Source organism: Ursus americanus, chromosome 11 (genome assembly GCF_024610735.1).
Source record: "Ursus americanus isolate L20-20 chromosome 11, mUrsAme1.1.p, whole genome shotgun sequence".
In the NCBI taxonomy this organism is placed as follows: Eukaryota; Metazoa; Chordata; class Mammalia; order Carnivora; family Ursidae; genus Ursus; species Ursus americanus.
Window position 1 is genome coordinate 31884778 of NC_142137.1, and position 25435 is coordinate 31910212.

Below are 25435 nucleotides of genomic sequence, written 5' to 3' on the forward strand. Positions count from 1 at the left end.
TGAAAGGACATGGAAAATTGTTCACAGGACACTGAGAGGCAGAATAAGAAAAACGCAGCCTAGGTCCACTGTATACATGTGCACACACAAATATGTGTGTGTGTATATGTAAATATAGATATGCATATATACACACATATTTATATTTAGATATATTTTTTCTTTATAAGATGATCTCCATTTATTTTCCGGACATGAGTGTGTGTTTGTTTAAATAAATATACTTACAGGTGAAGCACAGAAAAAAGCTTTCCAGGAAAGGTATTTTGATATTAAAAATATATCTTCAGAAGGTGATATTTTTTATTCTTCTTTGAGCTTCTCTATTTACATAACAATGTTGATATTGCTTTCATGATCAGAAAAAAGTTATTAGACCTAATAAAATATTCACGTATGTCACCTGGGTGTGTATAGGTGAGCCCTGGTATGAAGTCACAGGCTGATGGGCCATCAATTCTAAGTGGCAAATGCCCATCGTGTATCAGTCTTTGTATTGGTTTATTATTACCTTGGGTATAAGGAAGATTAGCAAGGTCAGTGGCACATACTTGAGCACATTTCAAAAATGGTAATCAGAACAGCATCCTCTAAGTAGGGGTGGAGCTGAAGCCAAAAGATTTGAGAACACCATAATAACTTGGTGCAGGAAGAGGCAGGGGCTGAAGGATGGAGCCTCTGAAAACAGGTGCTTCAACATCACTGCCCTTAATCCTTTCCAGCTTCCATGCATCTGCCTCAGTATTTGGGACTACCTGGTGTAAGTAAGAAAAATGGGTGCCAAACACACACAGTCAGGCCTGAGTTCAGGTCCGATCAAAGTTCCTAGGCCATGTGAACTCAGGGCCTGCTTCCCTGGTGCACCTGTGGAGGCTGTCCTGACTTCAGCTCAGTGAGCCAGGCAGACACAGTAAGGTGCCTGGGCATCGTGTTTGTTTGTTTGTTTATTTATTTATTTATTTATTTATTTTTAAAGATTTTATTTATTTATTTGACAGAGAGAGAGACAGCGAGAGAGGGAACACAGGCAGGGGGAGTGGGAGAGGAAGAAGCAGGCTCCCAGTGGAGAAGCCTGATGTGGGGCTCGATCCCAGGATTCTGGGATCACACCCTGAGGCAAAGGCAGACGCTTAACGACTGAGCCACTCAGGTGCCCCCATCGTGTTTAATAAACAGTTACCGCAGGGCAACAGGGATAAAGGAAGGCAAAATCCCTTCCCCCACAATGTTTGTATCTAGACAGAGTGCACACTTTAAAGGGCATAATAGCACATGATGGGCCTGGGCAAAACAGAGGTCAGAGCAGAGCAAAGGAGAGAAAAAGTCTCACATGACAGATGGTCTGGATGGTCTTTAAGAAAGGACGTTCCGTAGACTTGCAACATACACCGAAAAACAGATTCTTTAAAGATTTATTTATCTGAGGGAGAGAGGGAGAGCATGAGCAGGAGGAGGGGCAGAGAGATAGAGAATCTCAGGCTGACTCCCCGCTGAGTGTGGAGCCTGACCCGGGTTGGGGGAGCAGGGTCGGGGGCTCCATCTCATGACCCTGAGATCGTGACCTGAGCCAAAACCAAAAGTCGGACACTTAACTAACTGAGTCACCCAGGTGCCCCGAGAAACAGAGATTCTTGAAGGCAGAGACATGCATGTAAGCACCTGTAACTATTAAAGACAATTAGTAGGTCTTTCTTCCTTCCTAAGACAATGTAAAGTAAACATGTATTTGACTCTTAGTTAGAAAACTACATTTGGCTAAATTTTATGTGTCATGGAGTTAACTAGATGCAATGGCATCCAGCATTTCAGTTCATTTTCTATTTACTGGGCAAAGACAAATGAAATGCAAAAACCGAAACTGTACTAGGGAAAGATCAATTTTGACAACAGTGTAGTTTTCGCTTTTTGCTTCTCATTTCCCTAGAAGGATAGACTCCTAGATCATGCAAAAGTGAGAAAATGCAGCCAGGTCTATATGACTATCATTTCATAGCCAGAGCGCATGTATTTCTTTACAGAGACTCCTATCCATAGACAGAAATTGCTTGCTAATTTCTGTATTACTCTTGGGTAGTTCAGATTTAATTTGGTACTTATTATGAAGATAAGAAATAAGGCAAATTTCAAATTAACTTGTCCATGTTCACACAGCAGGTTCATTACTACAGACCCTCACACCCACACTTAAATCACACAAAACAATGCCCATACCTGAAAGGGCGAAATCTCCTTTCTGGCTTTCACTTTCTCTGATTAGAAAGGCACCAGTCTGATTTTCTGGATATAATAGTTGTTTTTCTGCATCTGTTCTCTTGATTGCTCCAAAGAACCACCTAAAAAGAGACAGATGTAAACTTTAATTAACCAATCAATAGTCATTTTTTAAGGAGCAGGAAGTTTGGCAAGAAAGTATTCTATCAGAAATGTCTGCTATTCTTTAGTGAAACTATTACAGGTATAAATAGTACCTTTCGATACTCGAGATGATTTTTCTGGATGTCTGTAACCCTCACAGGAGTCTTTTAAAAATTATAGAATAGGAATTTGGCCAATGCCTGGTACGACATCCCTTCTCACATCTGCATTCTATTCTGTCTGAGAGGTAACGTGTCCTCCTTCTGTCAAATTCAAAGCCTCCAGGGTAGGCCCACCACATTAGCCTGCTGGGTTCCATGCTCTATAATTACTTATCATCACCATCAAACTTTCACCGCCTCACCTAACACCTTCTAGGTGTGAGGAGGCAAATGCTCCAATCAAAGGATTCATACACTTCACATTAAAGTGTGAACAATTAAAAATAGAGTTCTCTGGGCATCAATTCCTCCCCCCCCCATCCATTACTACCCAACGCCACCATAATATGAGACGATTTTGCGTGTTTAGGAGGAACTTATCAAATACAAAAGAAATTGTCCTTGGTGGAGAGATGCTGTGAAAAAGATGCTTCCACCTGGGAAGTATCTTCCTAGTGCCACCCTCACTTCTTATCTTTACCCTCCTATCCTGAACATTCCAGAAATATAAAAGTCAGGTACTGAACACAAACGTTTGTGAATGTGACTAACCCCGACAAAGAACTATGGATTTTATTTTATATTTGAGATTTTATTTATTTATTTGACACACAGAGAGAGAGAGAGCACAAGCAGGGGGAGCTGCAGGCAGAGGGAGAAGCAGGCTTCCCGCTGAGCAGGGACCCTGATGCAGGACTCGATCCCAGGACCCTGAGATCATAACCTGAGCTGAAATCAAGAGTTGGATGCTTAACCAACTGAGCCACCCAGGCACCCCGAGAATTATGGATTTTAACATTGGAGCCAGGCTAAGATGTAATATCAAGTCAGTAGACAACAATATGATAATAAGAGGAAGCTGAGAAAACCTGCTTTTCACTGATGACCCCTCTCTCTAGAGTCACAAAGTTGTTCTTTATCATTTAAGATTTTAGGTAAAACATTTATCTTTTCAGCTATCATCTTTAAAAATGTAGACACTAGAAGAGAAGAAACGTAGGCTTGAGGGAAGACATACAGGCTGTGTGAAGGGCTGTAGGCTGAGCGAGGAAATACAGGCCATCAAAAATTGGCTCCAATTGGTTTGAAAGGTCATGGATATTGGGGAGTATGAGTGCACTGAGGGTGATACAATCAGAAGGAAGAGGAGAAAGGAAGTGAAAAGAGAGACATTAAAACATAATTATTACCTTCTAACAAAGGCAAGGTACTTCTTAACCATTTGCCAATCATCAAGTTGCAAATTACACAATATTAACTCTATCAGTTAGGATATGCCAGGTTATATTAGAGTGATGAACAGTGGTAAAAATCTCCATGCTTTAAGACAACAAAGATTTGCTCTTCCCTCAGCTGCATGTCCACGGAAGGCCGCCTGGGGCTCTGCTCTAGGTCTATCTCTAGCTCTACCAGGGCATTTCCGTCTCATGCTTCCAGGATTGCTGAGGCAGGAGTAATGTGGCCAATCACAGGCTGGCTCCTGCAGCTTCAAGCTAAAGCTTCTATACAAGAATGAAATCGCTGCAAATAAGTAATATGTTTGTGCCTAAATGCAAAGAGAGTAGGAAACACAATCGCACCATTTCCCAGAAGGCAGAGAACTGGAATCATCTGGTAGACTGCACTAATGACCACCCCACTGATTCAACATCAGGAACCAAATTGATGTCCACAGACTACCGTTTATCTGATGGAAACTATGGAAGTCATGGAAACATTCCAAGGGGCTATATAATGAATTCACAGAAAAATAGAAATGCATGCTTTCTATGATTACAGAAATAAGTCAATAGACTAATGGAACAAAAACAAAACAAAACCTCAAACAGACCCAAACACACAAATTAGAGATGAAAGTACAGATTACTCAATAACCAATGCTACTACCATGAATAATCCATATGGAAAAAATTAATTAATGCCACTTACAACATAGTTCTACATAGATTAATGACCTAAGGCAAACTTAAAAACTTTCTGAGGATACCAGACTGGGGAGGGTTTCTTAGATAAGAGGAAAAGAAAAAGACATAAAAACCTTAAGGGAAAAGATTGATAATATTTCTTACACCACAATTAAAAACTTCTACAACAGCAAGATTACCATGAAATAAAATTAAAATACAAGCCAAAGACCTGGAGAAAACATTTGTAAAGTATATAACCAATAATAGGAATAGTGTTCAGATTACATTGAGACTTATAATCAATTAAAAAAAAAAAAAGACGGGGCGCCTGGGTGGCTCACTTGGTTAGACACCTGACTTGATTTTGGCTCAGCTCATGGTCTCAGGGGCCGTGGGGTCGAGCCCTGTCTTGGGGTCTACTTGGAATTCTGTCCCTCTCCCTCTGCTCCTCCCCTGCACTGGCGCACTCCCTCTCTCAAAATAAATAAATATACCTATATTTTTTTTTAAAAAAGATTTTATTTATTTATTTGACAGAGAGACAGAGCATAAATGGGGGGGAGTGGGAGAGGGAGAAGCAGGCTCCCCACTGAGCAGGGAGCCCGATGTGGGGCTCGATCCCAGGAGCTCAGGATCAAGCCCTGAGCTGGAGGCAGATGCTTAACCAACTGAGCCACCCAGGCACCCCTACAAAGAATTTTTTTTTTTAGTTTTTATTTATTTATTCGACAGAGATAGAGATAGCCAGCGAGAGAGGGAACACAAGCAGGGGGAGTGGGAGAGGAAGAAGCAGGCTCACAGCGGAGGAGCCTGATGTGGGGCTCGATCCCACAACGCCAGGATCACTCCCTGAGCCGAAGGCAGACGCTTAACCGCTGTGCCACCCAGGCGCCCCTACAAAGAATTTTTTTAAAAGAGACAACACAGTAGAAAAATTGACATCATATATAATTGTACAGTTCATAGAAAAGGAAAATCCAATAACTAATAAAAATAAGAAAAGAAGCACAGTCTCTATCTGTACAGTATTATTATTTATACCAGTAAATATTAAAACAATGAAATTTCACACTTTTCAGGCTAGACAAAATTTTAAACTTTCACTTTCGGGTACTGGGAAAAATCTGAAACAAGAACCTTCATACAAGAGGCAGTATCATGCGGTACAACTACTTCAGAGAGCAATGTGGCAATATCTAAGAAGGCTGCACATTTGTATAACGTTCAATTTCACTGCCAGATTATATACCATATGTGCTGAAGGAAATAAATCACAAGAACATTCACTGACGAATTCTAGTACTAAAAAACTGGAAACAATCTAAATGTCCATTGTAGGGGAATAGATAAACTTAGTTATAGATATGAGACAGAATAATACACAGCAGTTAAAACATGAGGGACAAAAGGGAGTTGAAGAATGATACATACCACTATAATGTCATTTATATAAAGTCTAAGTGAACACATAAAAAACACTGTATTTTTATGGGCAGTTGCACCCTCAATGAAAGCTAATAGTTAATAGCTAATAGCATCTTTTTACTCCATTTCCAGAAATGGCAAAATTTCTTTGCACAAATATTTCAAGCACATTAGGAACAGGGATCAAATATACTGATCAACCCGGGCATTTCCTAGATTCTGAGTGCATTGATTATGCATCAGCATTAAAATGTTTGCTCAAAATATAAATATTTAAACCTTTACAAGAATTACAATTTATCTAGCAGATTAAATTCTTAGAAGTACGATTATATCTCATATTATCTCATCATTCTCAAGAATAAATTCCATTATATGTTTTATACACATACATTTGTATTTTGTATAATCAAATCTGCAAATGATGTATTTTCTCTGCCCAATATATGTATAAGCAAGCAGTTTTTGTAAATCAAAGATACAGTAATTTTACAACATTTGCAGAGAGGAACTCTGTGGTAATTTTTTTAAAATCCTTTTTTTGTCTCACCAATTTTAGATTCTTGTGTAATAGTTTTGTACACTCACTTTACAAGGCAAATCACACCAGTATTGACTCCACAGTAACAATGAAATGGCCATAAACACTTGACTGGATGCATCAGCTCACTTAATACCTGGAATTTTACGTGGCTGAGCTACCACCAGGAAGTGGATATAAATAACAAACTGTTTTCTGATGTAGTGGGATTATAATGCCATCTTTCATACTCAATGATGACGCAACCACTATAGGTTCGAGCGTGTGCTGAATCATTACAGCATGTGCTGCTGTAGAGACTAATTGGAGAACGATAGCTCTGTCCACCCTCTGCACATGGGAAAACTGTTCCTTAATTTGTGGTCTGAGCCTGTGGCAGAACTGTCATTCTTCTCCGTTCGGCCTGTTAGAGTCCCGGTTGGCCCCATTCCAGAGGGTCACGCACACCCCAGGCCTGTGTGCCCACCACAGCCACTTTTAATGCTGTATTCCATGTGTGCAGTAACCAACGAGTGCTGAGAAGTAATCAGGATATCCCAGGATGGATCCAGGAGAGTCTTATAGGGAAGCATCCAGGGACAGCCTTACAGGTTAGTGACCCTCGAAGTGTGGTCCCTAGACCAGGAGCATTGGCATCACGTGCAAACTTGTTAGAAAAGGAAATCTGCAGGCATCCCCCATATCTACTGCACCAGAGACTGTGGAGTCTCTGGGTTTCAATAAGTCTCCAGCTACATCTGAGGCACAGTAAAATTGGAGAACTACTGAGTTATAGGAATAGTAAAAAAAATTTAAAAATTTTTATGAGACAGCTGAGAATAATAAGTTAGACTTTGAGGTCTACATGTGAAAATTATCCAATATAAGGACACTACACACACTTTTATTGATCTTTTATGAAACTAGTCTTTATTGCTATGCCATACTCGCCATGAAAGAGATCTTGATTAAGAATAACCAAAAAGGAGAGGAGATCCATAATAACCTAGGAGAAGGAAATGCTTCAAGTAGATGAAAATGGAGCAAAAAGCATAATGTCTGTTTTGGATGAAAGGAGTATGTGATTGAAGTCTAAGGTTTATTTTGCAAACATCTATCCAGTATCACCTGTATAAATTCTGTAGCACAGACACAGAAAGATCTGCAAGACATACTCCTGAACGAAAAAGAGTAAACTGCAGAGTAATCAAAATATTAGTTTTATTTATATTTTAAAAACCAACAAACCAAAACTTTTATGTGCTTACTTCTCTGGAGATTAGTGAGAGAAAACAAAAACGATGGCAAAAAACAAACAAACAACCAACCACTTCCACTTTTTACTCTGCATTCTTCCCCATAATGTGGATATTTACAGTAAGATGTAGTTTTATATTACTTTGCAATCTACTTAAACAGAAAAAAAAATCTAAGGAAGTTAATTAGAAATATGATATAACAATCTACATGTTATAAGACAGCTGAAGTAGAAACTTTGGCAGTTAGAATTGATAGATACAAGAAAAATCTCAAAGGAGTATGGGACAGGCGCTGATGGATGAGGAGGGAAACTCACAGAAGAGCAAACATGACCCCCGGGCTTCAAATCCGGATGACTGAAGAACAATATACCCCGCAACGCATTAAAGGCAGAGTGCGATACTGAAGAACACTACAGCTTCTCACTGGGAAGGTTAACCTCTCTATGCCCAGATTTCATCATTTGTTAGTGAAAATAATAACTGCCTGGTAGGTTTGTTTTTAGAGTAAAAAAAAAAAAAAAATGAATGTCAAGTGCTGGATGCCTGCCCGCCCTCATGCTCAATAAATAGCACTTATTTTCAGAAAACTAAGGGAGAAATTATATATTTGGCTTTAGACATGTTAGGTGTGAGGTCATGATGAAACGTGAATAAATATGTGAACATGACCTCCCTTCTCTAGATGTGTTTGTATTGGAAGTTTCCTCCCCGGTGATTTTTCCATCCTGCCTGCCCGTTCTTGACTAGGACATGCTGCCACCAGGTGGCGGTAAGCCATTTTACTAATTCAAAAAGGCTAAAGCTGTAGTGTGATAACTGGAGGTTCTTTATTTGACAAAAAAGACAAAATTAGTCTTTAAAAAAACAAAAGAACTTATGCATTGTTACTGAATATCAACATTTAAATAATATAGATATCAATCAAAATTTAGGGAAATCAATATGTAAATAGATGTGGTACCTCCAGGGGCACCTGGTTGACTCAGTTGGTACAGCATAGAATTCTTGATCTCAGCTTCCCGAGTTCAAGCCCCACGTTGCATGTGGAGCTTACTTAATTAAAAAAAATAAATGAACAAAATTAAAAAAAAATAAAGATGTGGTATCTCCATTAATATTTCCTCATTCCTCCTAATAGTCTTATTCTGTCCACTCTGCGTCTCAGTGACTGGCACAAAGTAGGTGTCTCATACACTCATAATTCCGATCAAATGGTGTTAGTTTCCTCTTCCATTTTTCTTAAGTAAGCTCTATGCCCAATGCGGGGCTTGAAATCATGACCCCAAGATCAGCAGATGCATGCTCTACCAACTCAGCTAGCCAGGCACCACTCACCCTACATTTAAGAAAAAAAAAAAAAACCTATTCCTAATAACATTTACAAAATTCAACATATAATTTCTTTTCCTTGTGCCTCCCTAACAAGCAAGACAGCTGGACTTAAACCACAGTAGACAGACCCTGAAGAAGAATGAGTTTCTAAAACCAGCCCCAGAAGAATACTGGTATCTTCCCAGAAACTGCAGAAAGGAAAATGGGTAGATCGGCTTGGCATAGCCACCCATGAGGAAAGTAACCTGGGGTGACTGCCCAGGTGGGAACTCGGGGATAGGTCTGTCTTTATTGTTGTCATCACAGACCCATGTTACAGTGGATAAGACCACCTGTCATCCTCACCAGCGTGGCTTAGGAGACATAGAGACAGTACCATTTGCAGAATACCTACAGTTTGCAGGGTACGCTCATCATCACATTTAGTCATTTACCGTATCTAAATCATTATCATGGTCCCTTGAGCTATGGCAGTTCCATATGATGACAGCCCCTGTGAAGTCCCCTTTCCGTCCAGGTGAGCACGCCCCTCCCCCTCTACAAAGTCTCCTGAGGCTCAGCAGCCCCTTGAGCTCACAGAAAGTGAACCCTGACTCTCTTTTACCACTCACATAGCATGAGAAGGACAAAAAAAGCAAATAATGCTCATATGTATTTTGTTACTCATTCCCTCCTTCTCATTTCCCGCATCACAACCTTTGTCCGCTGTATCACCACCACTTAGATTATGGCAATATTTTACTTTCTGTTCTCATAAACAGCTTCTGCTTATTGATCACGTACAAGCAGCCAGGGACTGATGTTACAGTGTTATACGCATTGCCCTAGATGCCCCCGCCTTGCTCAGGCCATTGCCCCTACGTTAATCATTTGATCATATGATCTGATACATCTCACCAATGCATACACATTAATACGTTTTAAGGGTTCCCTTTGCTTATGGAATGAAATCCTTATTAACCTGGAATTTCAGGCCCTCTGCCATCTGGACACGAGCCATCTCCTGAACAGTGTCTTCCCCACCATCAGCTCTTCGGCTCTCACTCAACTCATTCTCTTATGGCCATTTGCACTGGCATCGCTTAAATCCGCCTCCCCAGAATTCCCGGTCCTCAGTGACCGCCCTTCCGGTTTCGCATGTAGCATACAAAAGTTAGAGCTGCTTTTTATTTTTTAGATTATTCTGCGTTCACTTGAGCCTACAGACCTTCCCCGTACAAAGCCTAACTGAAAACACCCCATATGCCTTTTGGAACAGTTAAATAAAATACCTTTTGATGAAACAATACATAGTACCTCAATGTGGACATTTATATGTCTTTCGATTTATACTGAATGTTGAACTAGATAAAGCTTGTGTTTTCATGTAATCTTTTATTTGCACTTGCCACGTACTTTGGAGTGTTAAGCGCTTATGGGAGAAGACTTATCTGCTCTGGGCCAGTTGCAACACAGATTCACATGTTAATTGGCCACAGACCACAGATTCCAATCTGGCTACTCTCTTCTCCCAAAGAGAACATTTGCCTATGAACGTAAAGATCAAAAATGAAGCTGATTTTCCTGTCCTCCCAAACACAAGCATATCCGGGCTGCACACATGTAAAAAATGTGTGATCACGTGATAATGTCACCTTCAATATCTGAGGTATGACTTGCAGTCACAAAGAAACCAGGAAGCTCCTCGCTTGGTTCATTTGATAAAGCTTTTTTTGTTGCTGTTCACCTGTACAGTCATCGTATAAGGGGAATTTGGAAGGAACTTCTCTAGAAAGGAAGTAAGATGAACTAATTGGTACTGTCACCCCTGGGGAAGGTGTGGTGCTATATGTTTGTAAGGGTATTATAACCTGAACCCACCTGCCAGTGTCTAGTCATCAAAAGCTTTCTATTCCTCACAAAAAGTTGAAGAGCATAACCAAGTTCAGCGAGGGATTCAATCTCAAGGCACTGCTTTGGTCTCACAACCACCTCCTATTTGTATAAAAGGAAACGGAAGCTAATATTGATTTCTCTTTTAAAATAAAAAACAAGGGTGCCTGCTGGCTCAGTCAGTGGAGCGTGCAACTCCTGATCTCAGGGTCATGAGTTCAAGCCCTACACTGGGCGTGCAGCCTACTTTAAATAAATAAAATACAGACATACATACATACACACATACATACATACATACAAAGTGTGTGAATATATAAAGGCATTTCCAATCAAGCCTGAAATATAAGTGTAAATTTTAACCTGTCGGGGCGCCTGGGTGGCACAGCGGTTAAGCGTCTGCCTTCGGCTCAGGGCGTGATCCCGGCGTTATGGGATCGAGCCCCACATCAGGCTCCTCCGCTAAGAGCCTAGTTCTTCCTCTCCCACTCCCCCTGCTTGTGTTCCCTCTCTCACTGGCTGTCTCTATCTCTGTTAAATAAATAAATAAAAACTTTAAAAAAAAAAAAAATTTTAACCTGTCTGTTTTGTTTTTATACATTTGTGATAATGTTTGTCCTAGAAACGAGAGAAATATGGATTTAGAGTTGAAAGCATTAATCATTAAGGAGTTTCCATCTTTGTCACATCCAAAGAAAGTAAACGCAATTGATATTACAATGTCTAGGACCTGGCTGGCTCAGTTGATAAAGCACGCGACTCTTGATCTCAGGGTAGTGAGTTCAAGCCACATACTGGGCACGGAGTTTACTTAAAAAAATAAAGATCTATAAAATAACTTGTTCGCTGGGAACGTCCACAGAATGAACAAGACCAAATGTTCAGTCTAGTGAGCTAGAAGTCCATGTGTGTACCTTCTTCTAGATGGGTTAATAATGTTACACTCTATGTCATCATTTACTTTCATTAAATCCTTTATCCCAATTCAGATAGTATACAACTTGAAGGTATCATAACCTTATTACCCAACATGGTCATACATAGTTTTCTGTAGGCTTCATTTGCTAAAATGTATCAGAAACTTTCACTTCAGACTAACTATATGGAAAACAGATGAAGAAGCATAAGAGCAAAAAAAGGGTCTATTTCTTTGCCTTTGAGAATTTTAGATTCTCAAGGGAGGGATAAGAGATCATTTTAACTGAGTAATAAATAAAAATGACAAAAACAAAAGGGGCATTTAAGTGCTAAGGGAGCTGTAATCCAAGAAATAAACAACCCAACAGTGTGTCAACAGTGGAAGGCATCTTAGAGGAAAGACACTTGGAATAAGGATTTGGCAGAGATGAGAAATCCAAAAAAAATGAAGGACAAGGGCATGGCCCAGGTGAAGAACCAGCAGCACGTCTGTGAGCAGACTGGTTTGGTGGGCAGTGGTGGGGGAAGAGGGTCGACTAAATGAAGAAGAACCAAAACCAGGCCTTTGATGTTTACAGGTGCTCCCATGTAGAAACCACTAACTCCACCGTAGAAGGAGATCTTCGGCAAATATTCAAAAAGTACATTAGGAGGAGGATGACATATTCCATTTAAGATTTAACACAGTAGGGGCGCCTGGGTGGCACAGCGGTTAGGCGTCTGCCTTCGGCTCAGGGCGTGATCCCAGCGATCTGGGATCGAGCCCCACATCAGGCTCTCCCGCTATGAGCCTGCTTCTTCCTCTCCCACTCCCCTCTCTCATTGGCTGTCTCTATCTCTGTCGAATAAATAAATAAATAAAATCTTTAAAAAAAAAAAAAAGATTTAACACAGTAAAGAATTTTGAGTTCTGGTCATACCTGCAAAAATGATGGGAAAATTTGACTTGTTTTTTTAAAAATCATTTAATGAACAAATTTAAGAGATGAAAGTGTGGAAGGCAAGAACAAGGGAGAAGTATTCTACAGGAGGGACACCGGAGAGGTGAGCAGAATATAGAACTAGAAAGAAGTTTTTATGAGGGTCCATGGGTAAACCTCTGAAACTTACTGGAAATGTGTTTTAATGAGTATGTGCATCCTCTGGGAAAGAGTCCAGTGTTTCATTAAATTCTCAATGGTGTCTGTGACAGAAACTACACAATAAGGCTAAGTGGGGTTCTTTTCCCCAGGTTCACGCAAGAGCTGGTAACAAAGCTATAACCCACAGTCTACCACCATAAAATTCCTTCGCTCATTCATTTTTCATTCAACAATTATTTATTTATTTATTTTAAGATTTTTATTTATTTATTCGACAGAGAGACAGCCAGCGAGAGAGGGAACACAAGCAGGGGGAGTGGGAGAGGAAGAAGCAGGCTCATAGAGGAAGAGCCTGACATGGGGCTCGATCCCAGAACTCTGGGATCACGCCCTGAGTCGAAGGCAGACGCTTAACCACTGTGCCACCCAGGCGCCCCTCAACAATTATTTATTGAGCACTTACTATGTGTCAGGCTCTGTTCCAATTGGTAGAAATAGAGCAGCGAAAGGAACAAAGTCCTGCCTTTATGGAGCTCCCATACTCATGGGGGAAGAAAGAAAATAAATAAAATAAATCAATAATTACACAGTGTGTTCAAAGGTGGTAAGTGCAAAAGAGAAATAAAATGAAGCAACATAAGAAGGAGAGAGCGTAGATTTTTAAAATCACTCAGTGGGCAGCAATATGGGGCAGATGGAATTCCAGAGGGTTTGCCTGTGTGTTCCTGAAGTCAAAGTAATCAAAATAAATTCAGCTGTGGAGAAAAACTGGACAGAATCTTCGGAAGGAGTAGACGAGTGAGGACCATAATCCACTCTAGGATTGAGACAATATCCGGATTTCTCAACTGCAGCCTGGCCAACAGCTATTAGCATTTTTTTCTAGGTAAGAAATAAATGATATCCTTCAACTTCATTGTTATCACTGATATTTATGGAAATGCAAAACACCAGAAGCTACAAGTATCCTGCAAGGGTCTCCTAGTAGTCCATGTGCGTACCTTCTTCTAGATGGGTTAATAACGTTACACTCTATGTCATCATTTACTTTCATTAAATCCTTTATCCCAAATCAGATAGTATACAACTTTCTTTAGCCAAAGAAAAATGAGCCATCTCTTCACCAGGAAGAGTACCCTTTTATAAAAAATAACCATATATAGAATAGAAATAATATTTCTGATTATAAAGGAATCATTGAGGTTGGGTTTCTTTATAGATATCTCTTAAATCCATATAAAAATCAAAATGTTTAAGTGAAATTGTCTTTCACATTTGGCAAACACAATGAAAAACAAAATCTATTCTTTTTTTTTTTAAAGATTTTATTTATTTGACAGAGATAGAGACAGCCAGCGAGAGAGGGAACATAAGTAGGGGGAGTGGGAGAGGAAGAAGCAGGCTCATAGCAGAGGAGCCTGATGTGGGGCTCGATCCCATAACGCCGGGATCACGCCCTGAGTCGAAGGCAGACGCTTAACCGCTATGCCACCCAGGCGCCCCCAAAATCTATTCTCTTAACCTACACGTGGCACGGAGATACACGCATATATGCAGATGTGGACGTATGGGGGGTGTGTATATGTGTACCCACCGCTACCATCACAGATATGCACTAGTTTCACTCACTTTTTAGGGTTTAAATGAAGCAGGTGTCCCAAGGCAGTCAAGAGGGGAGATAGAGTCCACAAAGGTCAGAATGGGCATACACATTCTCTTTTTCTTTTCCTTTCTTTTTAATAATTTGATCCTGTGCACCCAGCTACGAACTAAACATTGCTATCATTAATAATTATCAATAATCACACTGGTATGAATAACTGAAGTGTTTATAATCTATGTAAATGCCCCCACTGGACTCCGAAATGGCAGAAGCCAAACCTATCCACAAAGCAGCTTGTTCCTGTCAAAAGGAAAGCCAGAAACAGTGCCAGAAAATACACCTTTCGTTTTCAGTGTCAACAAGCTATTTGTCAGGAAACAAAAGGAAGGTTCTGCCAGCACACTGGTGGATTTTCCTGAAACCTGAAAATTAGTTCTCTGCTTGTTTTTGCTTAGAATTAGAGGAAAGCACCGTTGCACAAGTATTTTACAGCCTCACTCCTCGGAACTGCTGTGGGGAAAGGCTGTGTCCCTCCCCACCCACCGCGCCACACTTCTTAACCTCCTCTAGGGCTTCAGTTCTCAAACTTCAGTTTGCTAAGAAAGCCCAGGAAAGTGTGTGCAAGGCAAATACTCCCAACTCGGAGGTGGGGCTCCGGATGCTGCAGGTTCCCACGTGCCCCAGAGAATTCTGAGACTGGGAACCCAGCACTGAGTTTTGAAAAGCACAGCTGCTCTTTGAAGGGAAAGACTTTCTCTCCTGTCTGCCATCACCCACTCCAAACCCTGGTTCTCGCTGGGCCACTCTGCCCCACACCAGACTCCACTCTCTTATTTTCATCCCAACCGAGAGATTATAAATTCAGTCCAAACTTTGCGTAGAATTTGTGGAGAGCAAAGTACAATCTAGAGTAACAAGTTCAAATACATCAGAAATCTCTGTTCCTCGAAATTTAGTAACAACTGCCCTGAAGAGGGAATTTCCCAAAAACGCTCTTTTCCGTCAGGTCCAGAGCCCCCTGCCAGGTTGCTAAGGCCCCTCTCCCCTGCCCCTCTCCGCTGGACCAGGCTTTTACAAACTACCCCTGATTTTACATGCAAAGCAATTTAGTTCTTAATCTCACCCCCTTTCCGACTAGCATTCTGGGCTTTCCGATGTATACTCCAACAGGAGTTCAATTGTTTTGCTCCAGAAAGGCCCATCCATTCCAGGTCTTGATTCTCAACAACACAAACAACCAGAGCTTTGAAAACGGAATTGCCTTTAGCAAGATAAATCCTTGGGCAGAGCACCTCTCACACCATTCTTCACAGCAGAGAGTAACGAAAGAATTACGCATACTCTTGCTGTCAAAAACAAGTCCACATCTGAGGATAAGGGTGAAGGGGCTGAGTTGGTTTTTTTTTTTCAGTTATATTTATGTTTTCAAGAATGTAGTTTTATTAAAATTATGAATTTCTTGAACTAGGTTAAAATATTTGCTCTCTCAAACTGTCTTCAGAAGAGGATAAACTCAGGGGCACCTGGGTGGCTCAGCTGGTTAAGTGTCTGCTTTTGGCTCAGGTCATGATCCCTGGGTCCTGGGATGCAGCTCCCCCCACCCCCGTCCAGGGGGGGTCTGCTTCTCCCTTTTTGCCCCTCCCCCCAGCTGTTGCTCTCTGTCTTTATCTCAAATAAATTAAAAAATATTTTTTTTTAAAAAAAGAGGACAAACTCTAACGATACACAAAGTAAATATTATTTGTAAGTAGCATGTGAACTATTTATGTGCAAGTTTGTGTTCAGAGAAACTGAAGTATGTCCTGCCTCAATGGCCACCTTAATAATTAGCAAATTGCAATTAAGTAAGTTTTGTTCTATAATTTTGTTAATACAAAAAATTATTCAGGGACGAAAACGCTACCTTATTCGTCTGGGATTAATTGAAGAAAGAACTCAGTGAAACACACAGAGTATGGTAAATTCTGACTTACCAAGTTGTGACCCAGAGAAGAGATTTTTTTAAATCTTATAGATTTGAAAAGACTGCTGTTGGGATGAAAGCACAGGACAGGAACACCCTAGAGCGTTGGAATTGGGACCCGCAAGTAAGCCTGAGAATCAGGTCTTCCTAAGACTGAGTGATGATAGATTCATTACACACCAGAGTTCCCTTCCCTTAACTCCTCAACCTCTGGATTATCTGCAGAGCAGGTGAGACAGAACACACTGTTCCTTTCCTTCACACCCCTTTCCTTGGATTCCTCTTTTTGGTATTATTTGATTAATTCCTACTTCCCAACTGTACTTGGAAGCTCCAACAGCAAAACCCTATCGTTTTGCTCATTACTGCAATTCCCAGAGTCTAGCACAGCACCGGAAATTACACATGCTCTCAACAAATACCTTTGAATGGATACATGAATGAGTTAACAAATGATTGCTTGGGGACGTGGGTCTCACTGTTAAACATTAAAGCTGACCAAATAACTCTAAAAACACAGGACAAGAATATAGAGAGAATCATCTGAGGATTTGGAACAGAGGGTGAAAGAAGAAGTCAGATTTTATGAGTCATCAATATCCTCATAGCCAATCAAATGATCACAGTCCTATAAGGAAGCTGATAGTAATAATAATCACAGTAAGACAAACATTTGGATTCCACTTCATAATTCCCAGTGTCATCATCGACATTATGGCACTCATTCTCATGGCAAATCTGGGGTCATCAGAGCAGGGGCTTCGGTAGCTCCCCTTTGCGGTGTGAGGAACTAGAGCTTCGAGAAGAGTTAGGTAAGCAGAGCCTGTGTGTAGGCAGATGTGCAAGGCACGTACATGTGACCTCTCCACAATTGTGCCGAATGTGCAGTGGGACATATGGAGTTGTCTTCACATCATAATTCCACTCTACAGAGCGGGTCAGAAATATAAAGAAACCATGGCAGAAAGAGGAACACCAGGTTGAAAACATTATAAATAGGTATTCAAGATAGTTTCACTTGGGATGCCTGGGTGGCTCAGTCAGTTAAGCATCTGCCTTCAACTCAGGTCATGATCCCAGGATCCTGGAATCGAGCCCCCACAACGGTCGACGGTCATCGGGTCGGTCGACGGTCATCGGGTCGACGGTCATTGGTCGGGCTCCCTGCTCGGCAGGGAGTCTGCTTTTCCCTCTGCCTTTCCCCTCACTTATGTTCTCTCTAGCTCCCTCTCTCTCTCTCAAATAAATAAAATCTTTAAAATAAAATAGTTTCACCTAAATTCATAGAAAACTACCCCACAATGTGACCATAATAAAAAAAAAAATAGGATTTGGAGGGCACACTCCTTTCATTGTGAGTCGATAAGCTCTCTTTTATAATATCTCTCAGACGGAATACTGAACAGAGTAAACCATTGGTTTGCACTAGTGTAACAAGTCATATAACTTCATTTCTCATTTTTAAATTTCTTTTCAACTTCACTGATTTTCCAGAAAAAAGAAAACCATGAGAAGATTTATCCTTTATTCTCTTTAACATTTTGCCTGAAAAAATATGTACAACACAAAGGATGGATCAATTTCAATAGGTAACAAGCGCCAAATTTGTTTCTAAAAATGTCCCATAGAATAACAAAATATACTTTTATGAAGTCAAACACTAATTCCTGTTTGTTATTTAGAGATAGGCTTGGTTGCACAAGGATCAAAATTTGAAAATGAAAAGCAAAATAAGATTCCAATAAATATTTCAATAAGCAAAGCAATCCCAAAATTACAGATATTACAAATAATGAATTATGAAGCTTAAAGCAGTTTTTTCAAACTGTCAACAAATAATGTGATCAAACGTTTCAAAAGATCAAATTATCATTTATTCTTTACATAGAAAATGGTATCATAAAATCACTGTCACATCAAGAGTCAATCAAAGAAAATGAGTCAAAAATATAGGGGAAAAATTATATAGAAGGCAGTTCATTAATATTTCACTATGGTTATGTTTACTATTTGTCAGCTTCTTTAAATAATTTGTAGTGATTTCTTCTGTTCTAAATATCCCCCCCCTTTTTTTTAAGATTTTATTTATTTATTTGTCAGAGAGAGAGTGAGAGAGAAAGAGAGCACAAGCAGCAGGAGCGGCAGGCAGAGGGAGAAGAAGGTTCCCCGCTGAGCAAAATGCCCAATGCAGAACTGGATCCCAAGACCCTGGGTTCATGACCTGAGCTGAAGGCAGACACTTAACCTTCTGAGCCACCCAGGAGTCCCTAAATATCCCCTTTCTTACCAAATTCTGTTCACATACTTTTGTACTCTTTTTCTTAAAGAGAACCTTCCCCTCCAAACCATATTAGCTGTAGGCCCATGAAACCAAGATCGATTCACGTTTGGAAATATTTTCTTAGATAGGAAATCTCAATGACAAGACACAATATTCCCATCTCCTCGAGTTTCCATACATGCATTCACAGTAGAGATTATTAAACTTTCCATTCATATTCCAAAGTGGAGAGAATAGTATAATGACCCACTTTTATTCAACATCCAACTTCAATAATTATCAACATGTTTCTGATCTTATTTCTTACTATATATTTAATTGATCTGCATTAACGTGGTTTCCAAATCTTAGTTGGAAAACTGGAGTGAAAAAAAAGTACTAAATGATTTCATGTTCATTTTTTAAAATGATATTCTATGCTCAATTAATTTTTAAAATCAGATTCTCATTCTTTAGAAACTAAAAGGGTGGTTTTTAAAATGTTTCAAATGCTGAGAAACATTGCATCTAAAAGGAAAAACACTACAATAAACACTTATTGAAGTCTACAATAAACTATAGGAATAATAATAAAAAAAGACAATATGCTTGCTTACAAGTTTACATTACAACTGGAAAACACACATGTAGACCAGTATAAAAAGAAAATACAAAAGTCAAAAAATATAAGCTACCTAACCATACCATCCATCATTTTGAAGTCAGATAACTGAACAAATATATTTTAAAAGAAATGTATTGTGAGGAAATGTTTCATAATTGACATGTATGTGGTCAATACGTCAATGGTGCAGACAAAATTTCACATATAACAGCTAATAAGGCAGAGACTATGAAAAAAGACCTATGCAGTGTAATTGCCTGAAAAATATAGCTATACTTCTACCTCCACATTAAAGTGCTATTTTTAGGAGTTTGGTTTGACAAGGATTTTCCGCCTCATAATTTCTCTATGTGCCTCAATCTTCATGCCCTTCATATGTAATTAACTGAGATTAAATTTACAAGAATAGTCATTTAACTTTTTTTTAAATCCCCTGATAACAAAAATAAGATTGCAAAATCTGTTCAACATAGATTTACTAAGTATACAGTAATGCAAATCTTTCTATTGCTTTTCAAAACCACACCAGATATTCCCTTTAAAGGAACAAAAAAACAGAAGAACAAATTAAACCTAAAAGACACAGAAGAAAAGAAGCAATAAAACAACAGTGGAAATTGGTCAAATAAAAAAGAAAAATATAAAAAATCCACAAGGACAAAAATTGATTTTTTGAAATGATTAATAAGAGGTATAAGCCTCTAGCAACATTATTCAAGAAAAAAAATAAAAAACAAGTTATCAATATCTGCAATTAAAGAGGGGACCATCACAGATTCCCACAGATATTAAAATAACAATAAAGGAATATTGTTAACAACTATATGCCAATAATTTTTACAACTTGGATGAAACAGACATGTCCCTTGATAAATACCTCTTACACAAACTACCACAAGGAGAAACAGAAAATCTTAATAACCGTAAAGAAGGTTTGTTGAAGAAATTGTATTCATAATTCAAAACCTTCCCACAGAGAAAACTACATGTCTCTAGTGCTTCACAGGTGAATTCTACCAAAATTTAAGGAAGAAATAATATCAATCTTATACCCAAGCTCTCTCAGAAAATTCAAGAAAAAGAATATATTCCAATTTACTTTATGAGGTCAGAATTACCCTGATATCAAAATCAAAGACATTTCAAGAAAATCGCAGATAAATATCGCTCATGAACACAGACACAAAAATCCTTGAAACATATTAGTAAATCAAATCCAAGAATCTATAAAATAAAAAATATATCGCAACTAAATGGGGTTTATCCAAGGAAGTTGATTTATATTTAAAAATCAATGTAATTGACCATGTTAATAGACTAAAAATAAAAACTACAAAATCAAATCAATAGATGCAGAATACTGTTCAAAAATTCAATATCTACTCATGATTAAAAGCAAAAACACAGCAAATTTGCAATAGAAGAAAACTTGCTCAATCTAAAAAAGGGCAACAATGAAAAACCTTCACCTATCATCACGCTTAGAGGAAAAATAAAAACAAAGATACGAGCAGTTATATATCTTAAAGGAGACAAAGTTTGCACCTAGATCCCAGACGATAATCTACTAACCTATCTACAAAAACAGAAAGCCAGTGATTCTCAGAAGAATGTGACAGAATCTAGAGTAGCTACAACAACGTCCTGCATGCAACCCAAAACTAGTAGTATTGCAAAGAAACAGGGAAGTGTGATCCATACCTAGGAGAAAATGCAGTGAACGGAAAGTAACTCCAACTAGGCCCAGATGTTGGATTTTAAAAATGGGCAGAAGACTTGAGCAAACACTTCACAAAAGAAAACAGAATTGGCCAGTATGCACAGGTGCCGAATATCATTAGTCATTCAGGAAATGAGAATTAAAATAAAATAAGATGAAATCAGTGAGGGAGACAAACCATAAGAGAATCTTAACTATAGGAAACAAACTGAGGGTTGCTGGAGAGGAGGCGAATGGGGGGAATGGGGTAACTGGGTGATGGGCATTAAGGAGGGCTTGTGATGTGATGAGCATTGGGTGTTATATGCAACTGATGAATCACTGAAGTCTACCTCTGAAACTAATAATACACTATATGTTAATTAATTGGATTTAAATAAAATAAAATTTAAAAAATAAAATAAAATCACAGTGAGACATATCATACCTAGGAGACAGCTAAAATAAAAAAGACTGAGAATATCAAGCATTGGCAAGCTAGGAAGTCTCTCTCATATGTTGTTGCAAGAGTGTAAAATAGTACAAACCCTTTGGAGAACTACGTGGCAATATTTTATACAGTTAAACACACATTAACCCTATGCCACAGCAATTCCACTCTTGGGTATTTACTTAAAAATGAAAACATATGTCCACAAATAGACTATCACGAGAATGTTGATAGCAGTTTCAATCATAATGGGCAAAAATGGGAAACAGCCCAAATGTCTATCAAGAGAATGAAAAAACAAATTGTGGTATACCTCTACAATAAACTAGTACTCAGCCCTAAAGGGGCTAATGATACACTCAACAACATGGCTGAATCCCAAAACCATTACAATGAGCGAAAGCAGCAAGACAGAGGAAAGTAAATAATGTTAAGATTGCATTTATATGAAGTGCCTGATTAGACAAAACTATTGCCAAGGGGAAGGGAAAGGGGGAGTGTCTGGAAAGGGACTATGAGAGAAATTTCTGAGGGGATGGAATGTTCTACATCTCAATTGTTGTGTTCTTCATATGGGCACATACATATTTATCAAGCTTCATCAAAATGTAAGCTTAAGATCTATGCATTTTACTGTATATAAACTGTACTTCATAAAATTAATTTTTTAAAAACTATACTATGTGGTTTTTACAACCCCACTATATCCTTAGTTAGACTTGAAAATAACTAGGTTGGCATTTGCAAAAAAGATTCAATTGGAAGGTTGGACCTCAGAAATCCTTTCATAAAGTTTGTGTCTATGCTGCCATGGGCACCTGAAAATGTCCCCCATTCCTTCCCCACCTTATTAGACTGCCCCATTTGAACATAACTGTTCTGGCTCCTGCTTCCTTAGGATCCTATACTCACTTGAGGGGTGGGTGTAGAAGTGTGAGTCACTTGAGGATATTAATATCTGCTTCCCCGTTAAGATATTTACCTCTTTAAAAGAGATCTTCTGGAGAGAGGATTTTAACTTGAAGGACAGCAAAAGTTTTAGGCTCCATGAACAGGAGAAATTGGGATTAGTGAGGCCCTGAAACATCTGTCAAATGATACCACACAGACTGCCACTGCTTCTTTTTTTAAAAAGGTATAGACGGACACAATTTTCAGAGGACTAGCTAACGCTCAAAGGCTGGAGTAAAAGAGTAAATATCTAATCTGCAATATGTTACGCAAACTTAGGCTTCTGATTAGCTAGTTTCTAAGACTTTATTTATTTGACAGAACGTGCACGAGCCCAGGGGAGGGGCAAAGGGAGAGGGAGAAGCAGACTTCCTGCTGACCAGGAAGCCCCATGCAGGGCTTGATCCTGAGCCCTGGGATCATGACCTGAGGGAAAGGCAGATGCTTAACCCACTGATCCACCCACGTGCCTGTGGTTAGCTAGTTTCTTGAGAAAAGAAATAGGAAGACAGAAAAATAAACAAAAATGTGTTGTTTTTTAACTTTTATTAGAGAAAAATGACTATAAACATCTTAAAATCTGTATATAGAATCTACATTATATTTAATTGTAAAAAGTTATTTTAAATTTCAGTGTTTTTAAAAAGATTTTATTTATTTATTTATTTATTTATTTGAGAGAGAGAGAGTGTGCAAGCAGAGTGGGGGGAGGTGCAGAGGGAGAGAGAAAATCTCAAGGAGACTCCACGTTAAGCATGGAGACTGATGCAGGGCTCATTCTCACAACCCTGAGATTATGATCTGAGTCAAAATCAAGAGTCAGATGCTTAGCTGACTGAGCCACTCAGGTGCCCCTAAATTTCATTTCTAAAGAAACTCCTACCACAACTTGTGAAGTCACCATGAACTTATTCATGGATTATAAACTTTCAAAGTAAGCAAACTCTTTCTAGAAATTATAAAGCTTGAAGCCACACCTTTATAATTTTGATCTTTATTTTTTTTTAATTTTAACCTTTAAAAAGACCAGACTTATCAGAAGACGCAAATACCCAACGTATGTGGTTGTATCTTCTTAGTTATTGTCTATTTCCCAACAATGTCCTTACATATTACTAACTTTTTGTGTGTTATAATCCTTTGTTAATAATATGAGTCATCTACCATTAGTTCCGTAATCCAGGACGGTAAACGCTCTTAGGAGAACAAATTACAGTTCTGTTTATACTTGACTCCAAAGAATGCCGTTTATTCACCGTAAATGAGTGTGTCTCACATGTTGCATGACCTCCAGCCTCAGTTTCCTCCTTGCCATTTCTATTGGATGCCCCTCATTCTAGAAATCTGCCAATAACTCTGTAAGGCACGTAGAACAGGAGTCCTATCTTTCCGTGCTCTGCCTTCTTTCATGACAGTACCTACAGAAAAGGCACTTTGTGTTTCTTTATAATGCTGGAGCCATCAAAAATACTTTTTAAAGATCCCAGCTATATACGCTATGGCTAATTCATCCATGTATTCATTTATACTGTTTTAAAGTTTGGAATTAAGACTACTGATTTCAGCTGAGAAGAGTACAGCAAGCAATTCTCTAAGTAAAATGCACTGTTGTAAAAAACAAGGAGCAAACCTTCAGGATCTAGAGCTAGGCAAAGAAATCTAAACCTTTCACCAAAAGTATGATTCATCACAGGAAAACATGATAAATTGAAATTGGCAAAATTAAAAACTTGTACTCTGTGAAAGATCCTATTAAGAGGATAAAAAAAGCAATCTCCAGGCTGAGAGAAAATATGTGAAGTATCTGGAAACCACATATGTAGGACTGGTGTCTAGAATAAATAAAGAATTCTCAAGACTCCACAGGAGAAAAACAAATCCATTGTACTCTTGGACATTCATCCCAGAGAAATGAAAACTTACACTGACACAAAAACCTGTATAAGAAAGTTCACAGAAGATTTATTTGTAATAGCCAAAAATATGGAAATCACTCAGATGCCCTTCAATGGGTAAACGGTTAAACAAACTGTGTACTCCATACCATGGAATACTATTCCGTGCAATAAATACATACCAGTAGCAACAAAAAGGAACATACTGATACACACACAACTTGAATGAATTGCCAGGGAATTATACTGAGTGGGGAAAAAAAGCCAGTCTCAAAATGTCTGATTCCATTTATATAACATTCTTGAAAAATAATTAAAGAAATGGAGATAAGTAATTGTCAGGGGAGGGAGGGTCAGGGTGGTGGGGTGGTGGGAAGCAGGGTGGTGGTTGACTATAAAAGAGTAAAAAGAAAAAAAAAGTAAAAAGAGAGATCCTCATGGTAACAGAACTACCTGTATCTTGACTATCAATATCCTGGTTCGATACTGCAGTATAGTTTTAAAAGATGTTATCGTTAGGCAAAAGGGGGTAAAGGGCATACCAAATCTTTCTGTATTATTTCTATCAAAATGCACATGAATCTACCATTATCTCATAGTTAAAAGTTTAATTTTAAAAAAGGCACTAAAGTCTTCAAATCACTCACTCTTCTAAAACTCAGAGCAGAGTCAGTTATCACACTTGATTATGTTTCAATGTGCTTTCTTGTTTAGAAATAAAAGAGCTAGAAAGAAGAAATTAGGTCTATTTTATCTATGCTGCAGGCATTAATGGTTGTAGCAATTACAAATTACCATGGCACCAGATGCCAAAATGTCAATTGTGTCGTATTTAAAAGTAATCAAATTATTAGTTGTAACTGAGTTCCTGCTAACCTCAAGGAACAGAATTTGAGTAGCAAGCAAAAATAACATATCAGCAAATAAAAAAAGAAAAAGAACAGAGAGGAGATAAATATCCACTTCTAGAAAGATGGTAGAGAAAAAGTCACAGGGCACCAATCCCTGTGCCCCAGTTTTCCGGTAAAGGGTTTAAATTCAATGAGATGATAAACAAGACATATTGTTTATAAGGAAGTTCTAAGTGACCAAATAAGAAATGAGCCTAGAGTAATTCTTGAGTTATGGTGCCCAGAAATTTGTTGTTGTTGTTG

At 38.8% G+C, this 25435-nt stretch overlaps 1 protein-coding gene across 2 annotated transcripts in view; it reads right to left on the bottom strand.

Moving 5' to 3' along the window:
* The window catches only part of FRK (fyn related Src family tyrosine kinase), a 138266-nt gene that overhangs the window by 44399 nt on the left and 68432 nt on the right, over positions 1-25435 (bottom strand). For both annotated transcript variants that reach the window (XM_087865413.1, XM_045798509.2), the window contains one exon: positions 2212-2333. In XM_087865413.1, coding sequence (XP_087721539.1) covers positions 2212-2333 — 122 coding nt within the window. The remainder of the gene's footprint in view (positions 1-2211; positions 2334-25435) is intronic.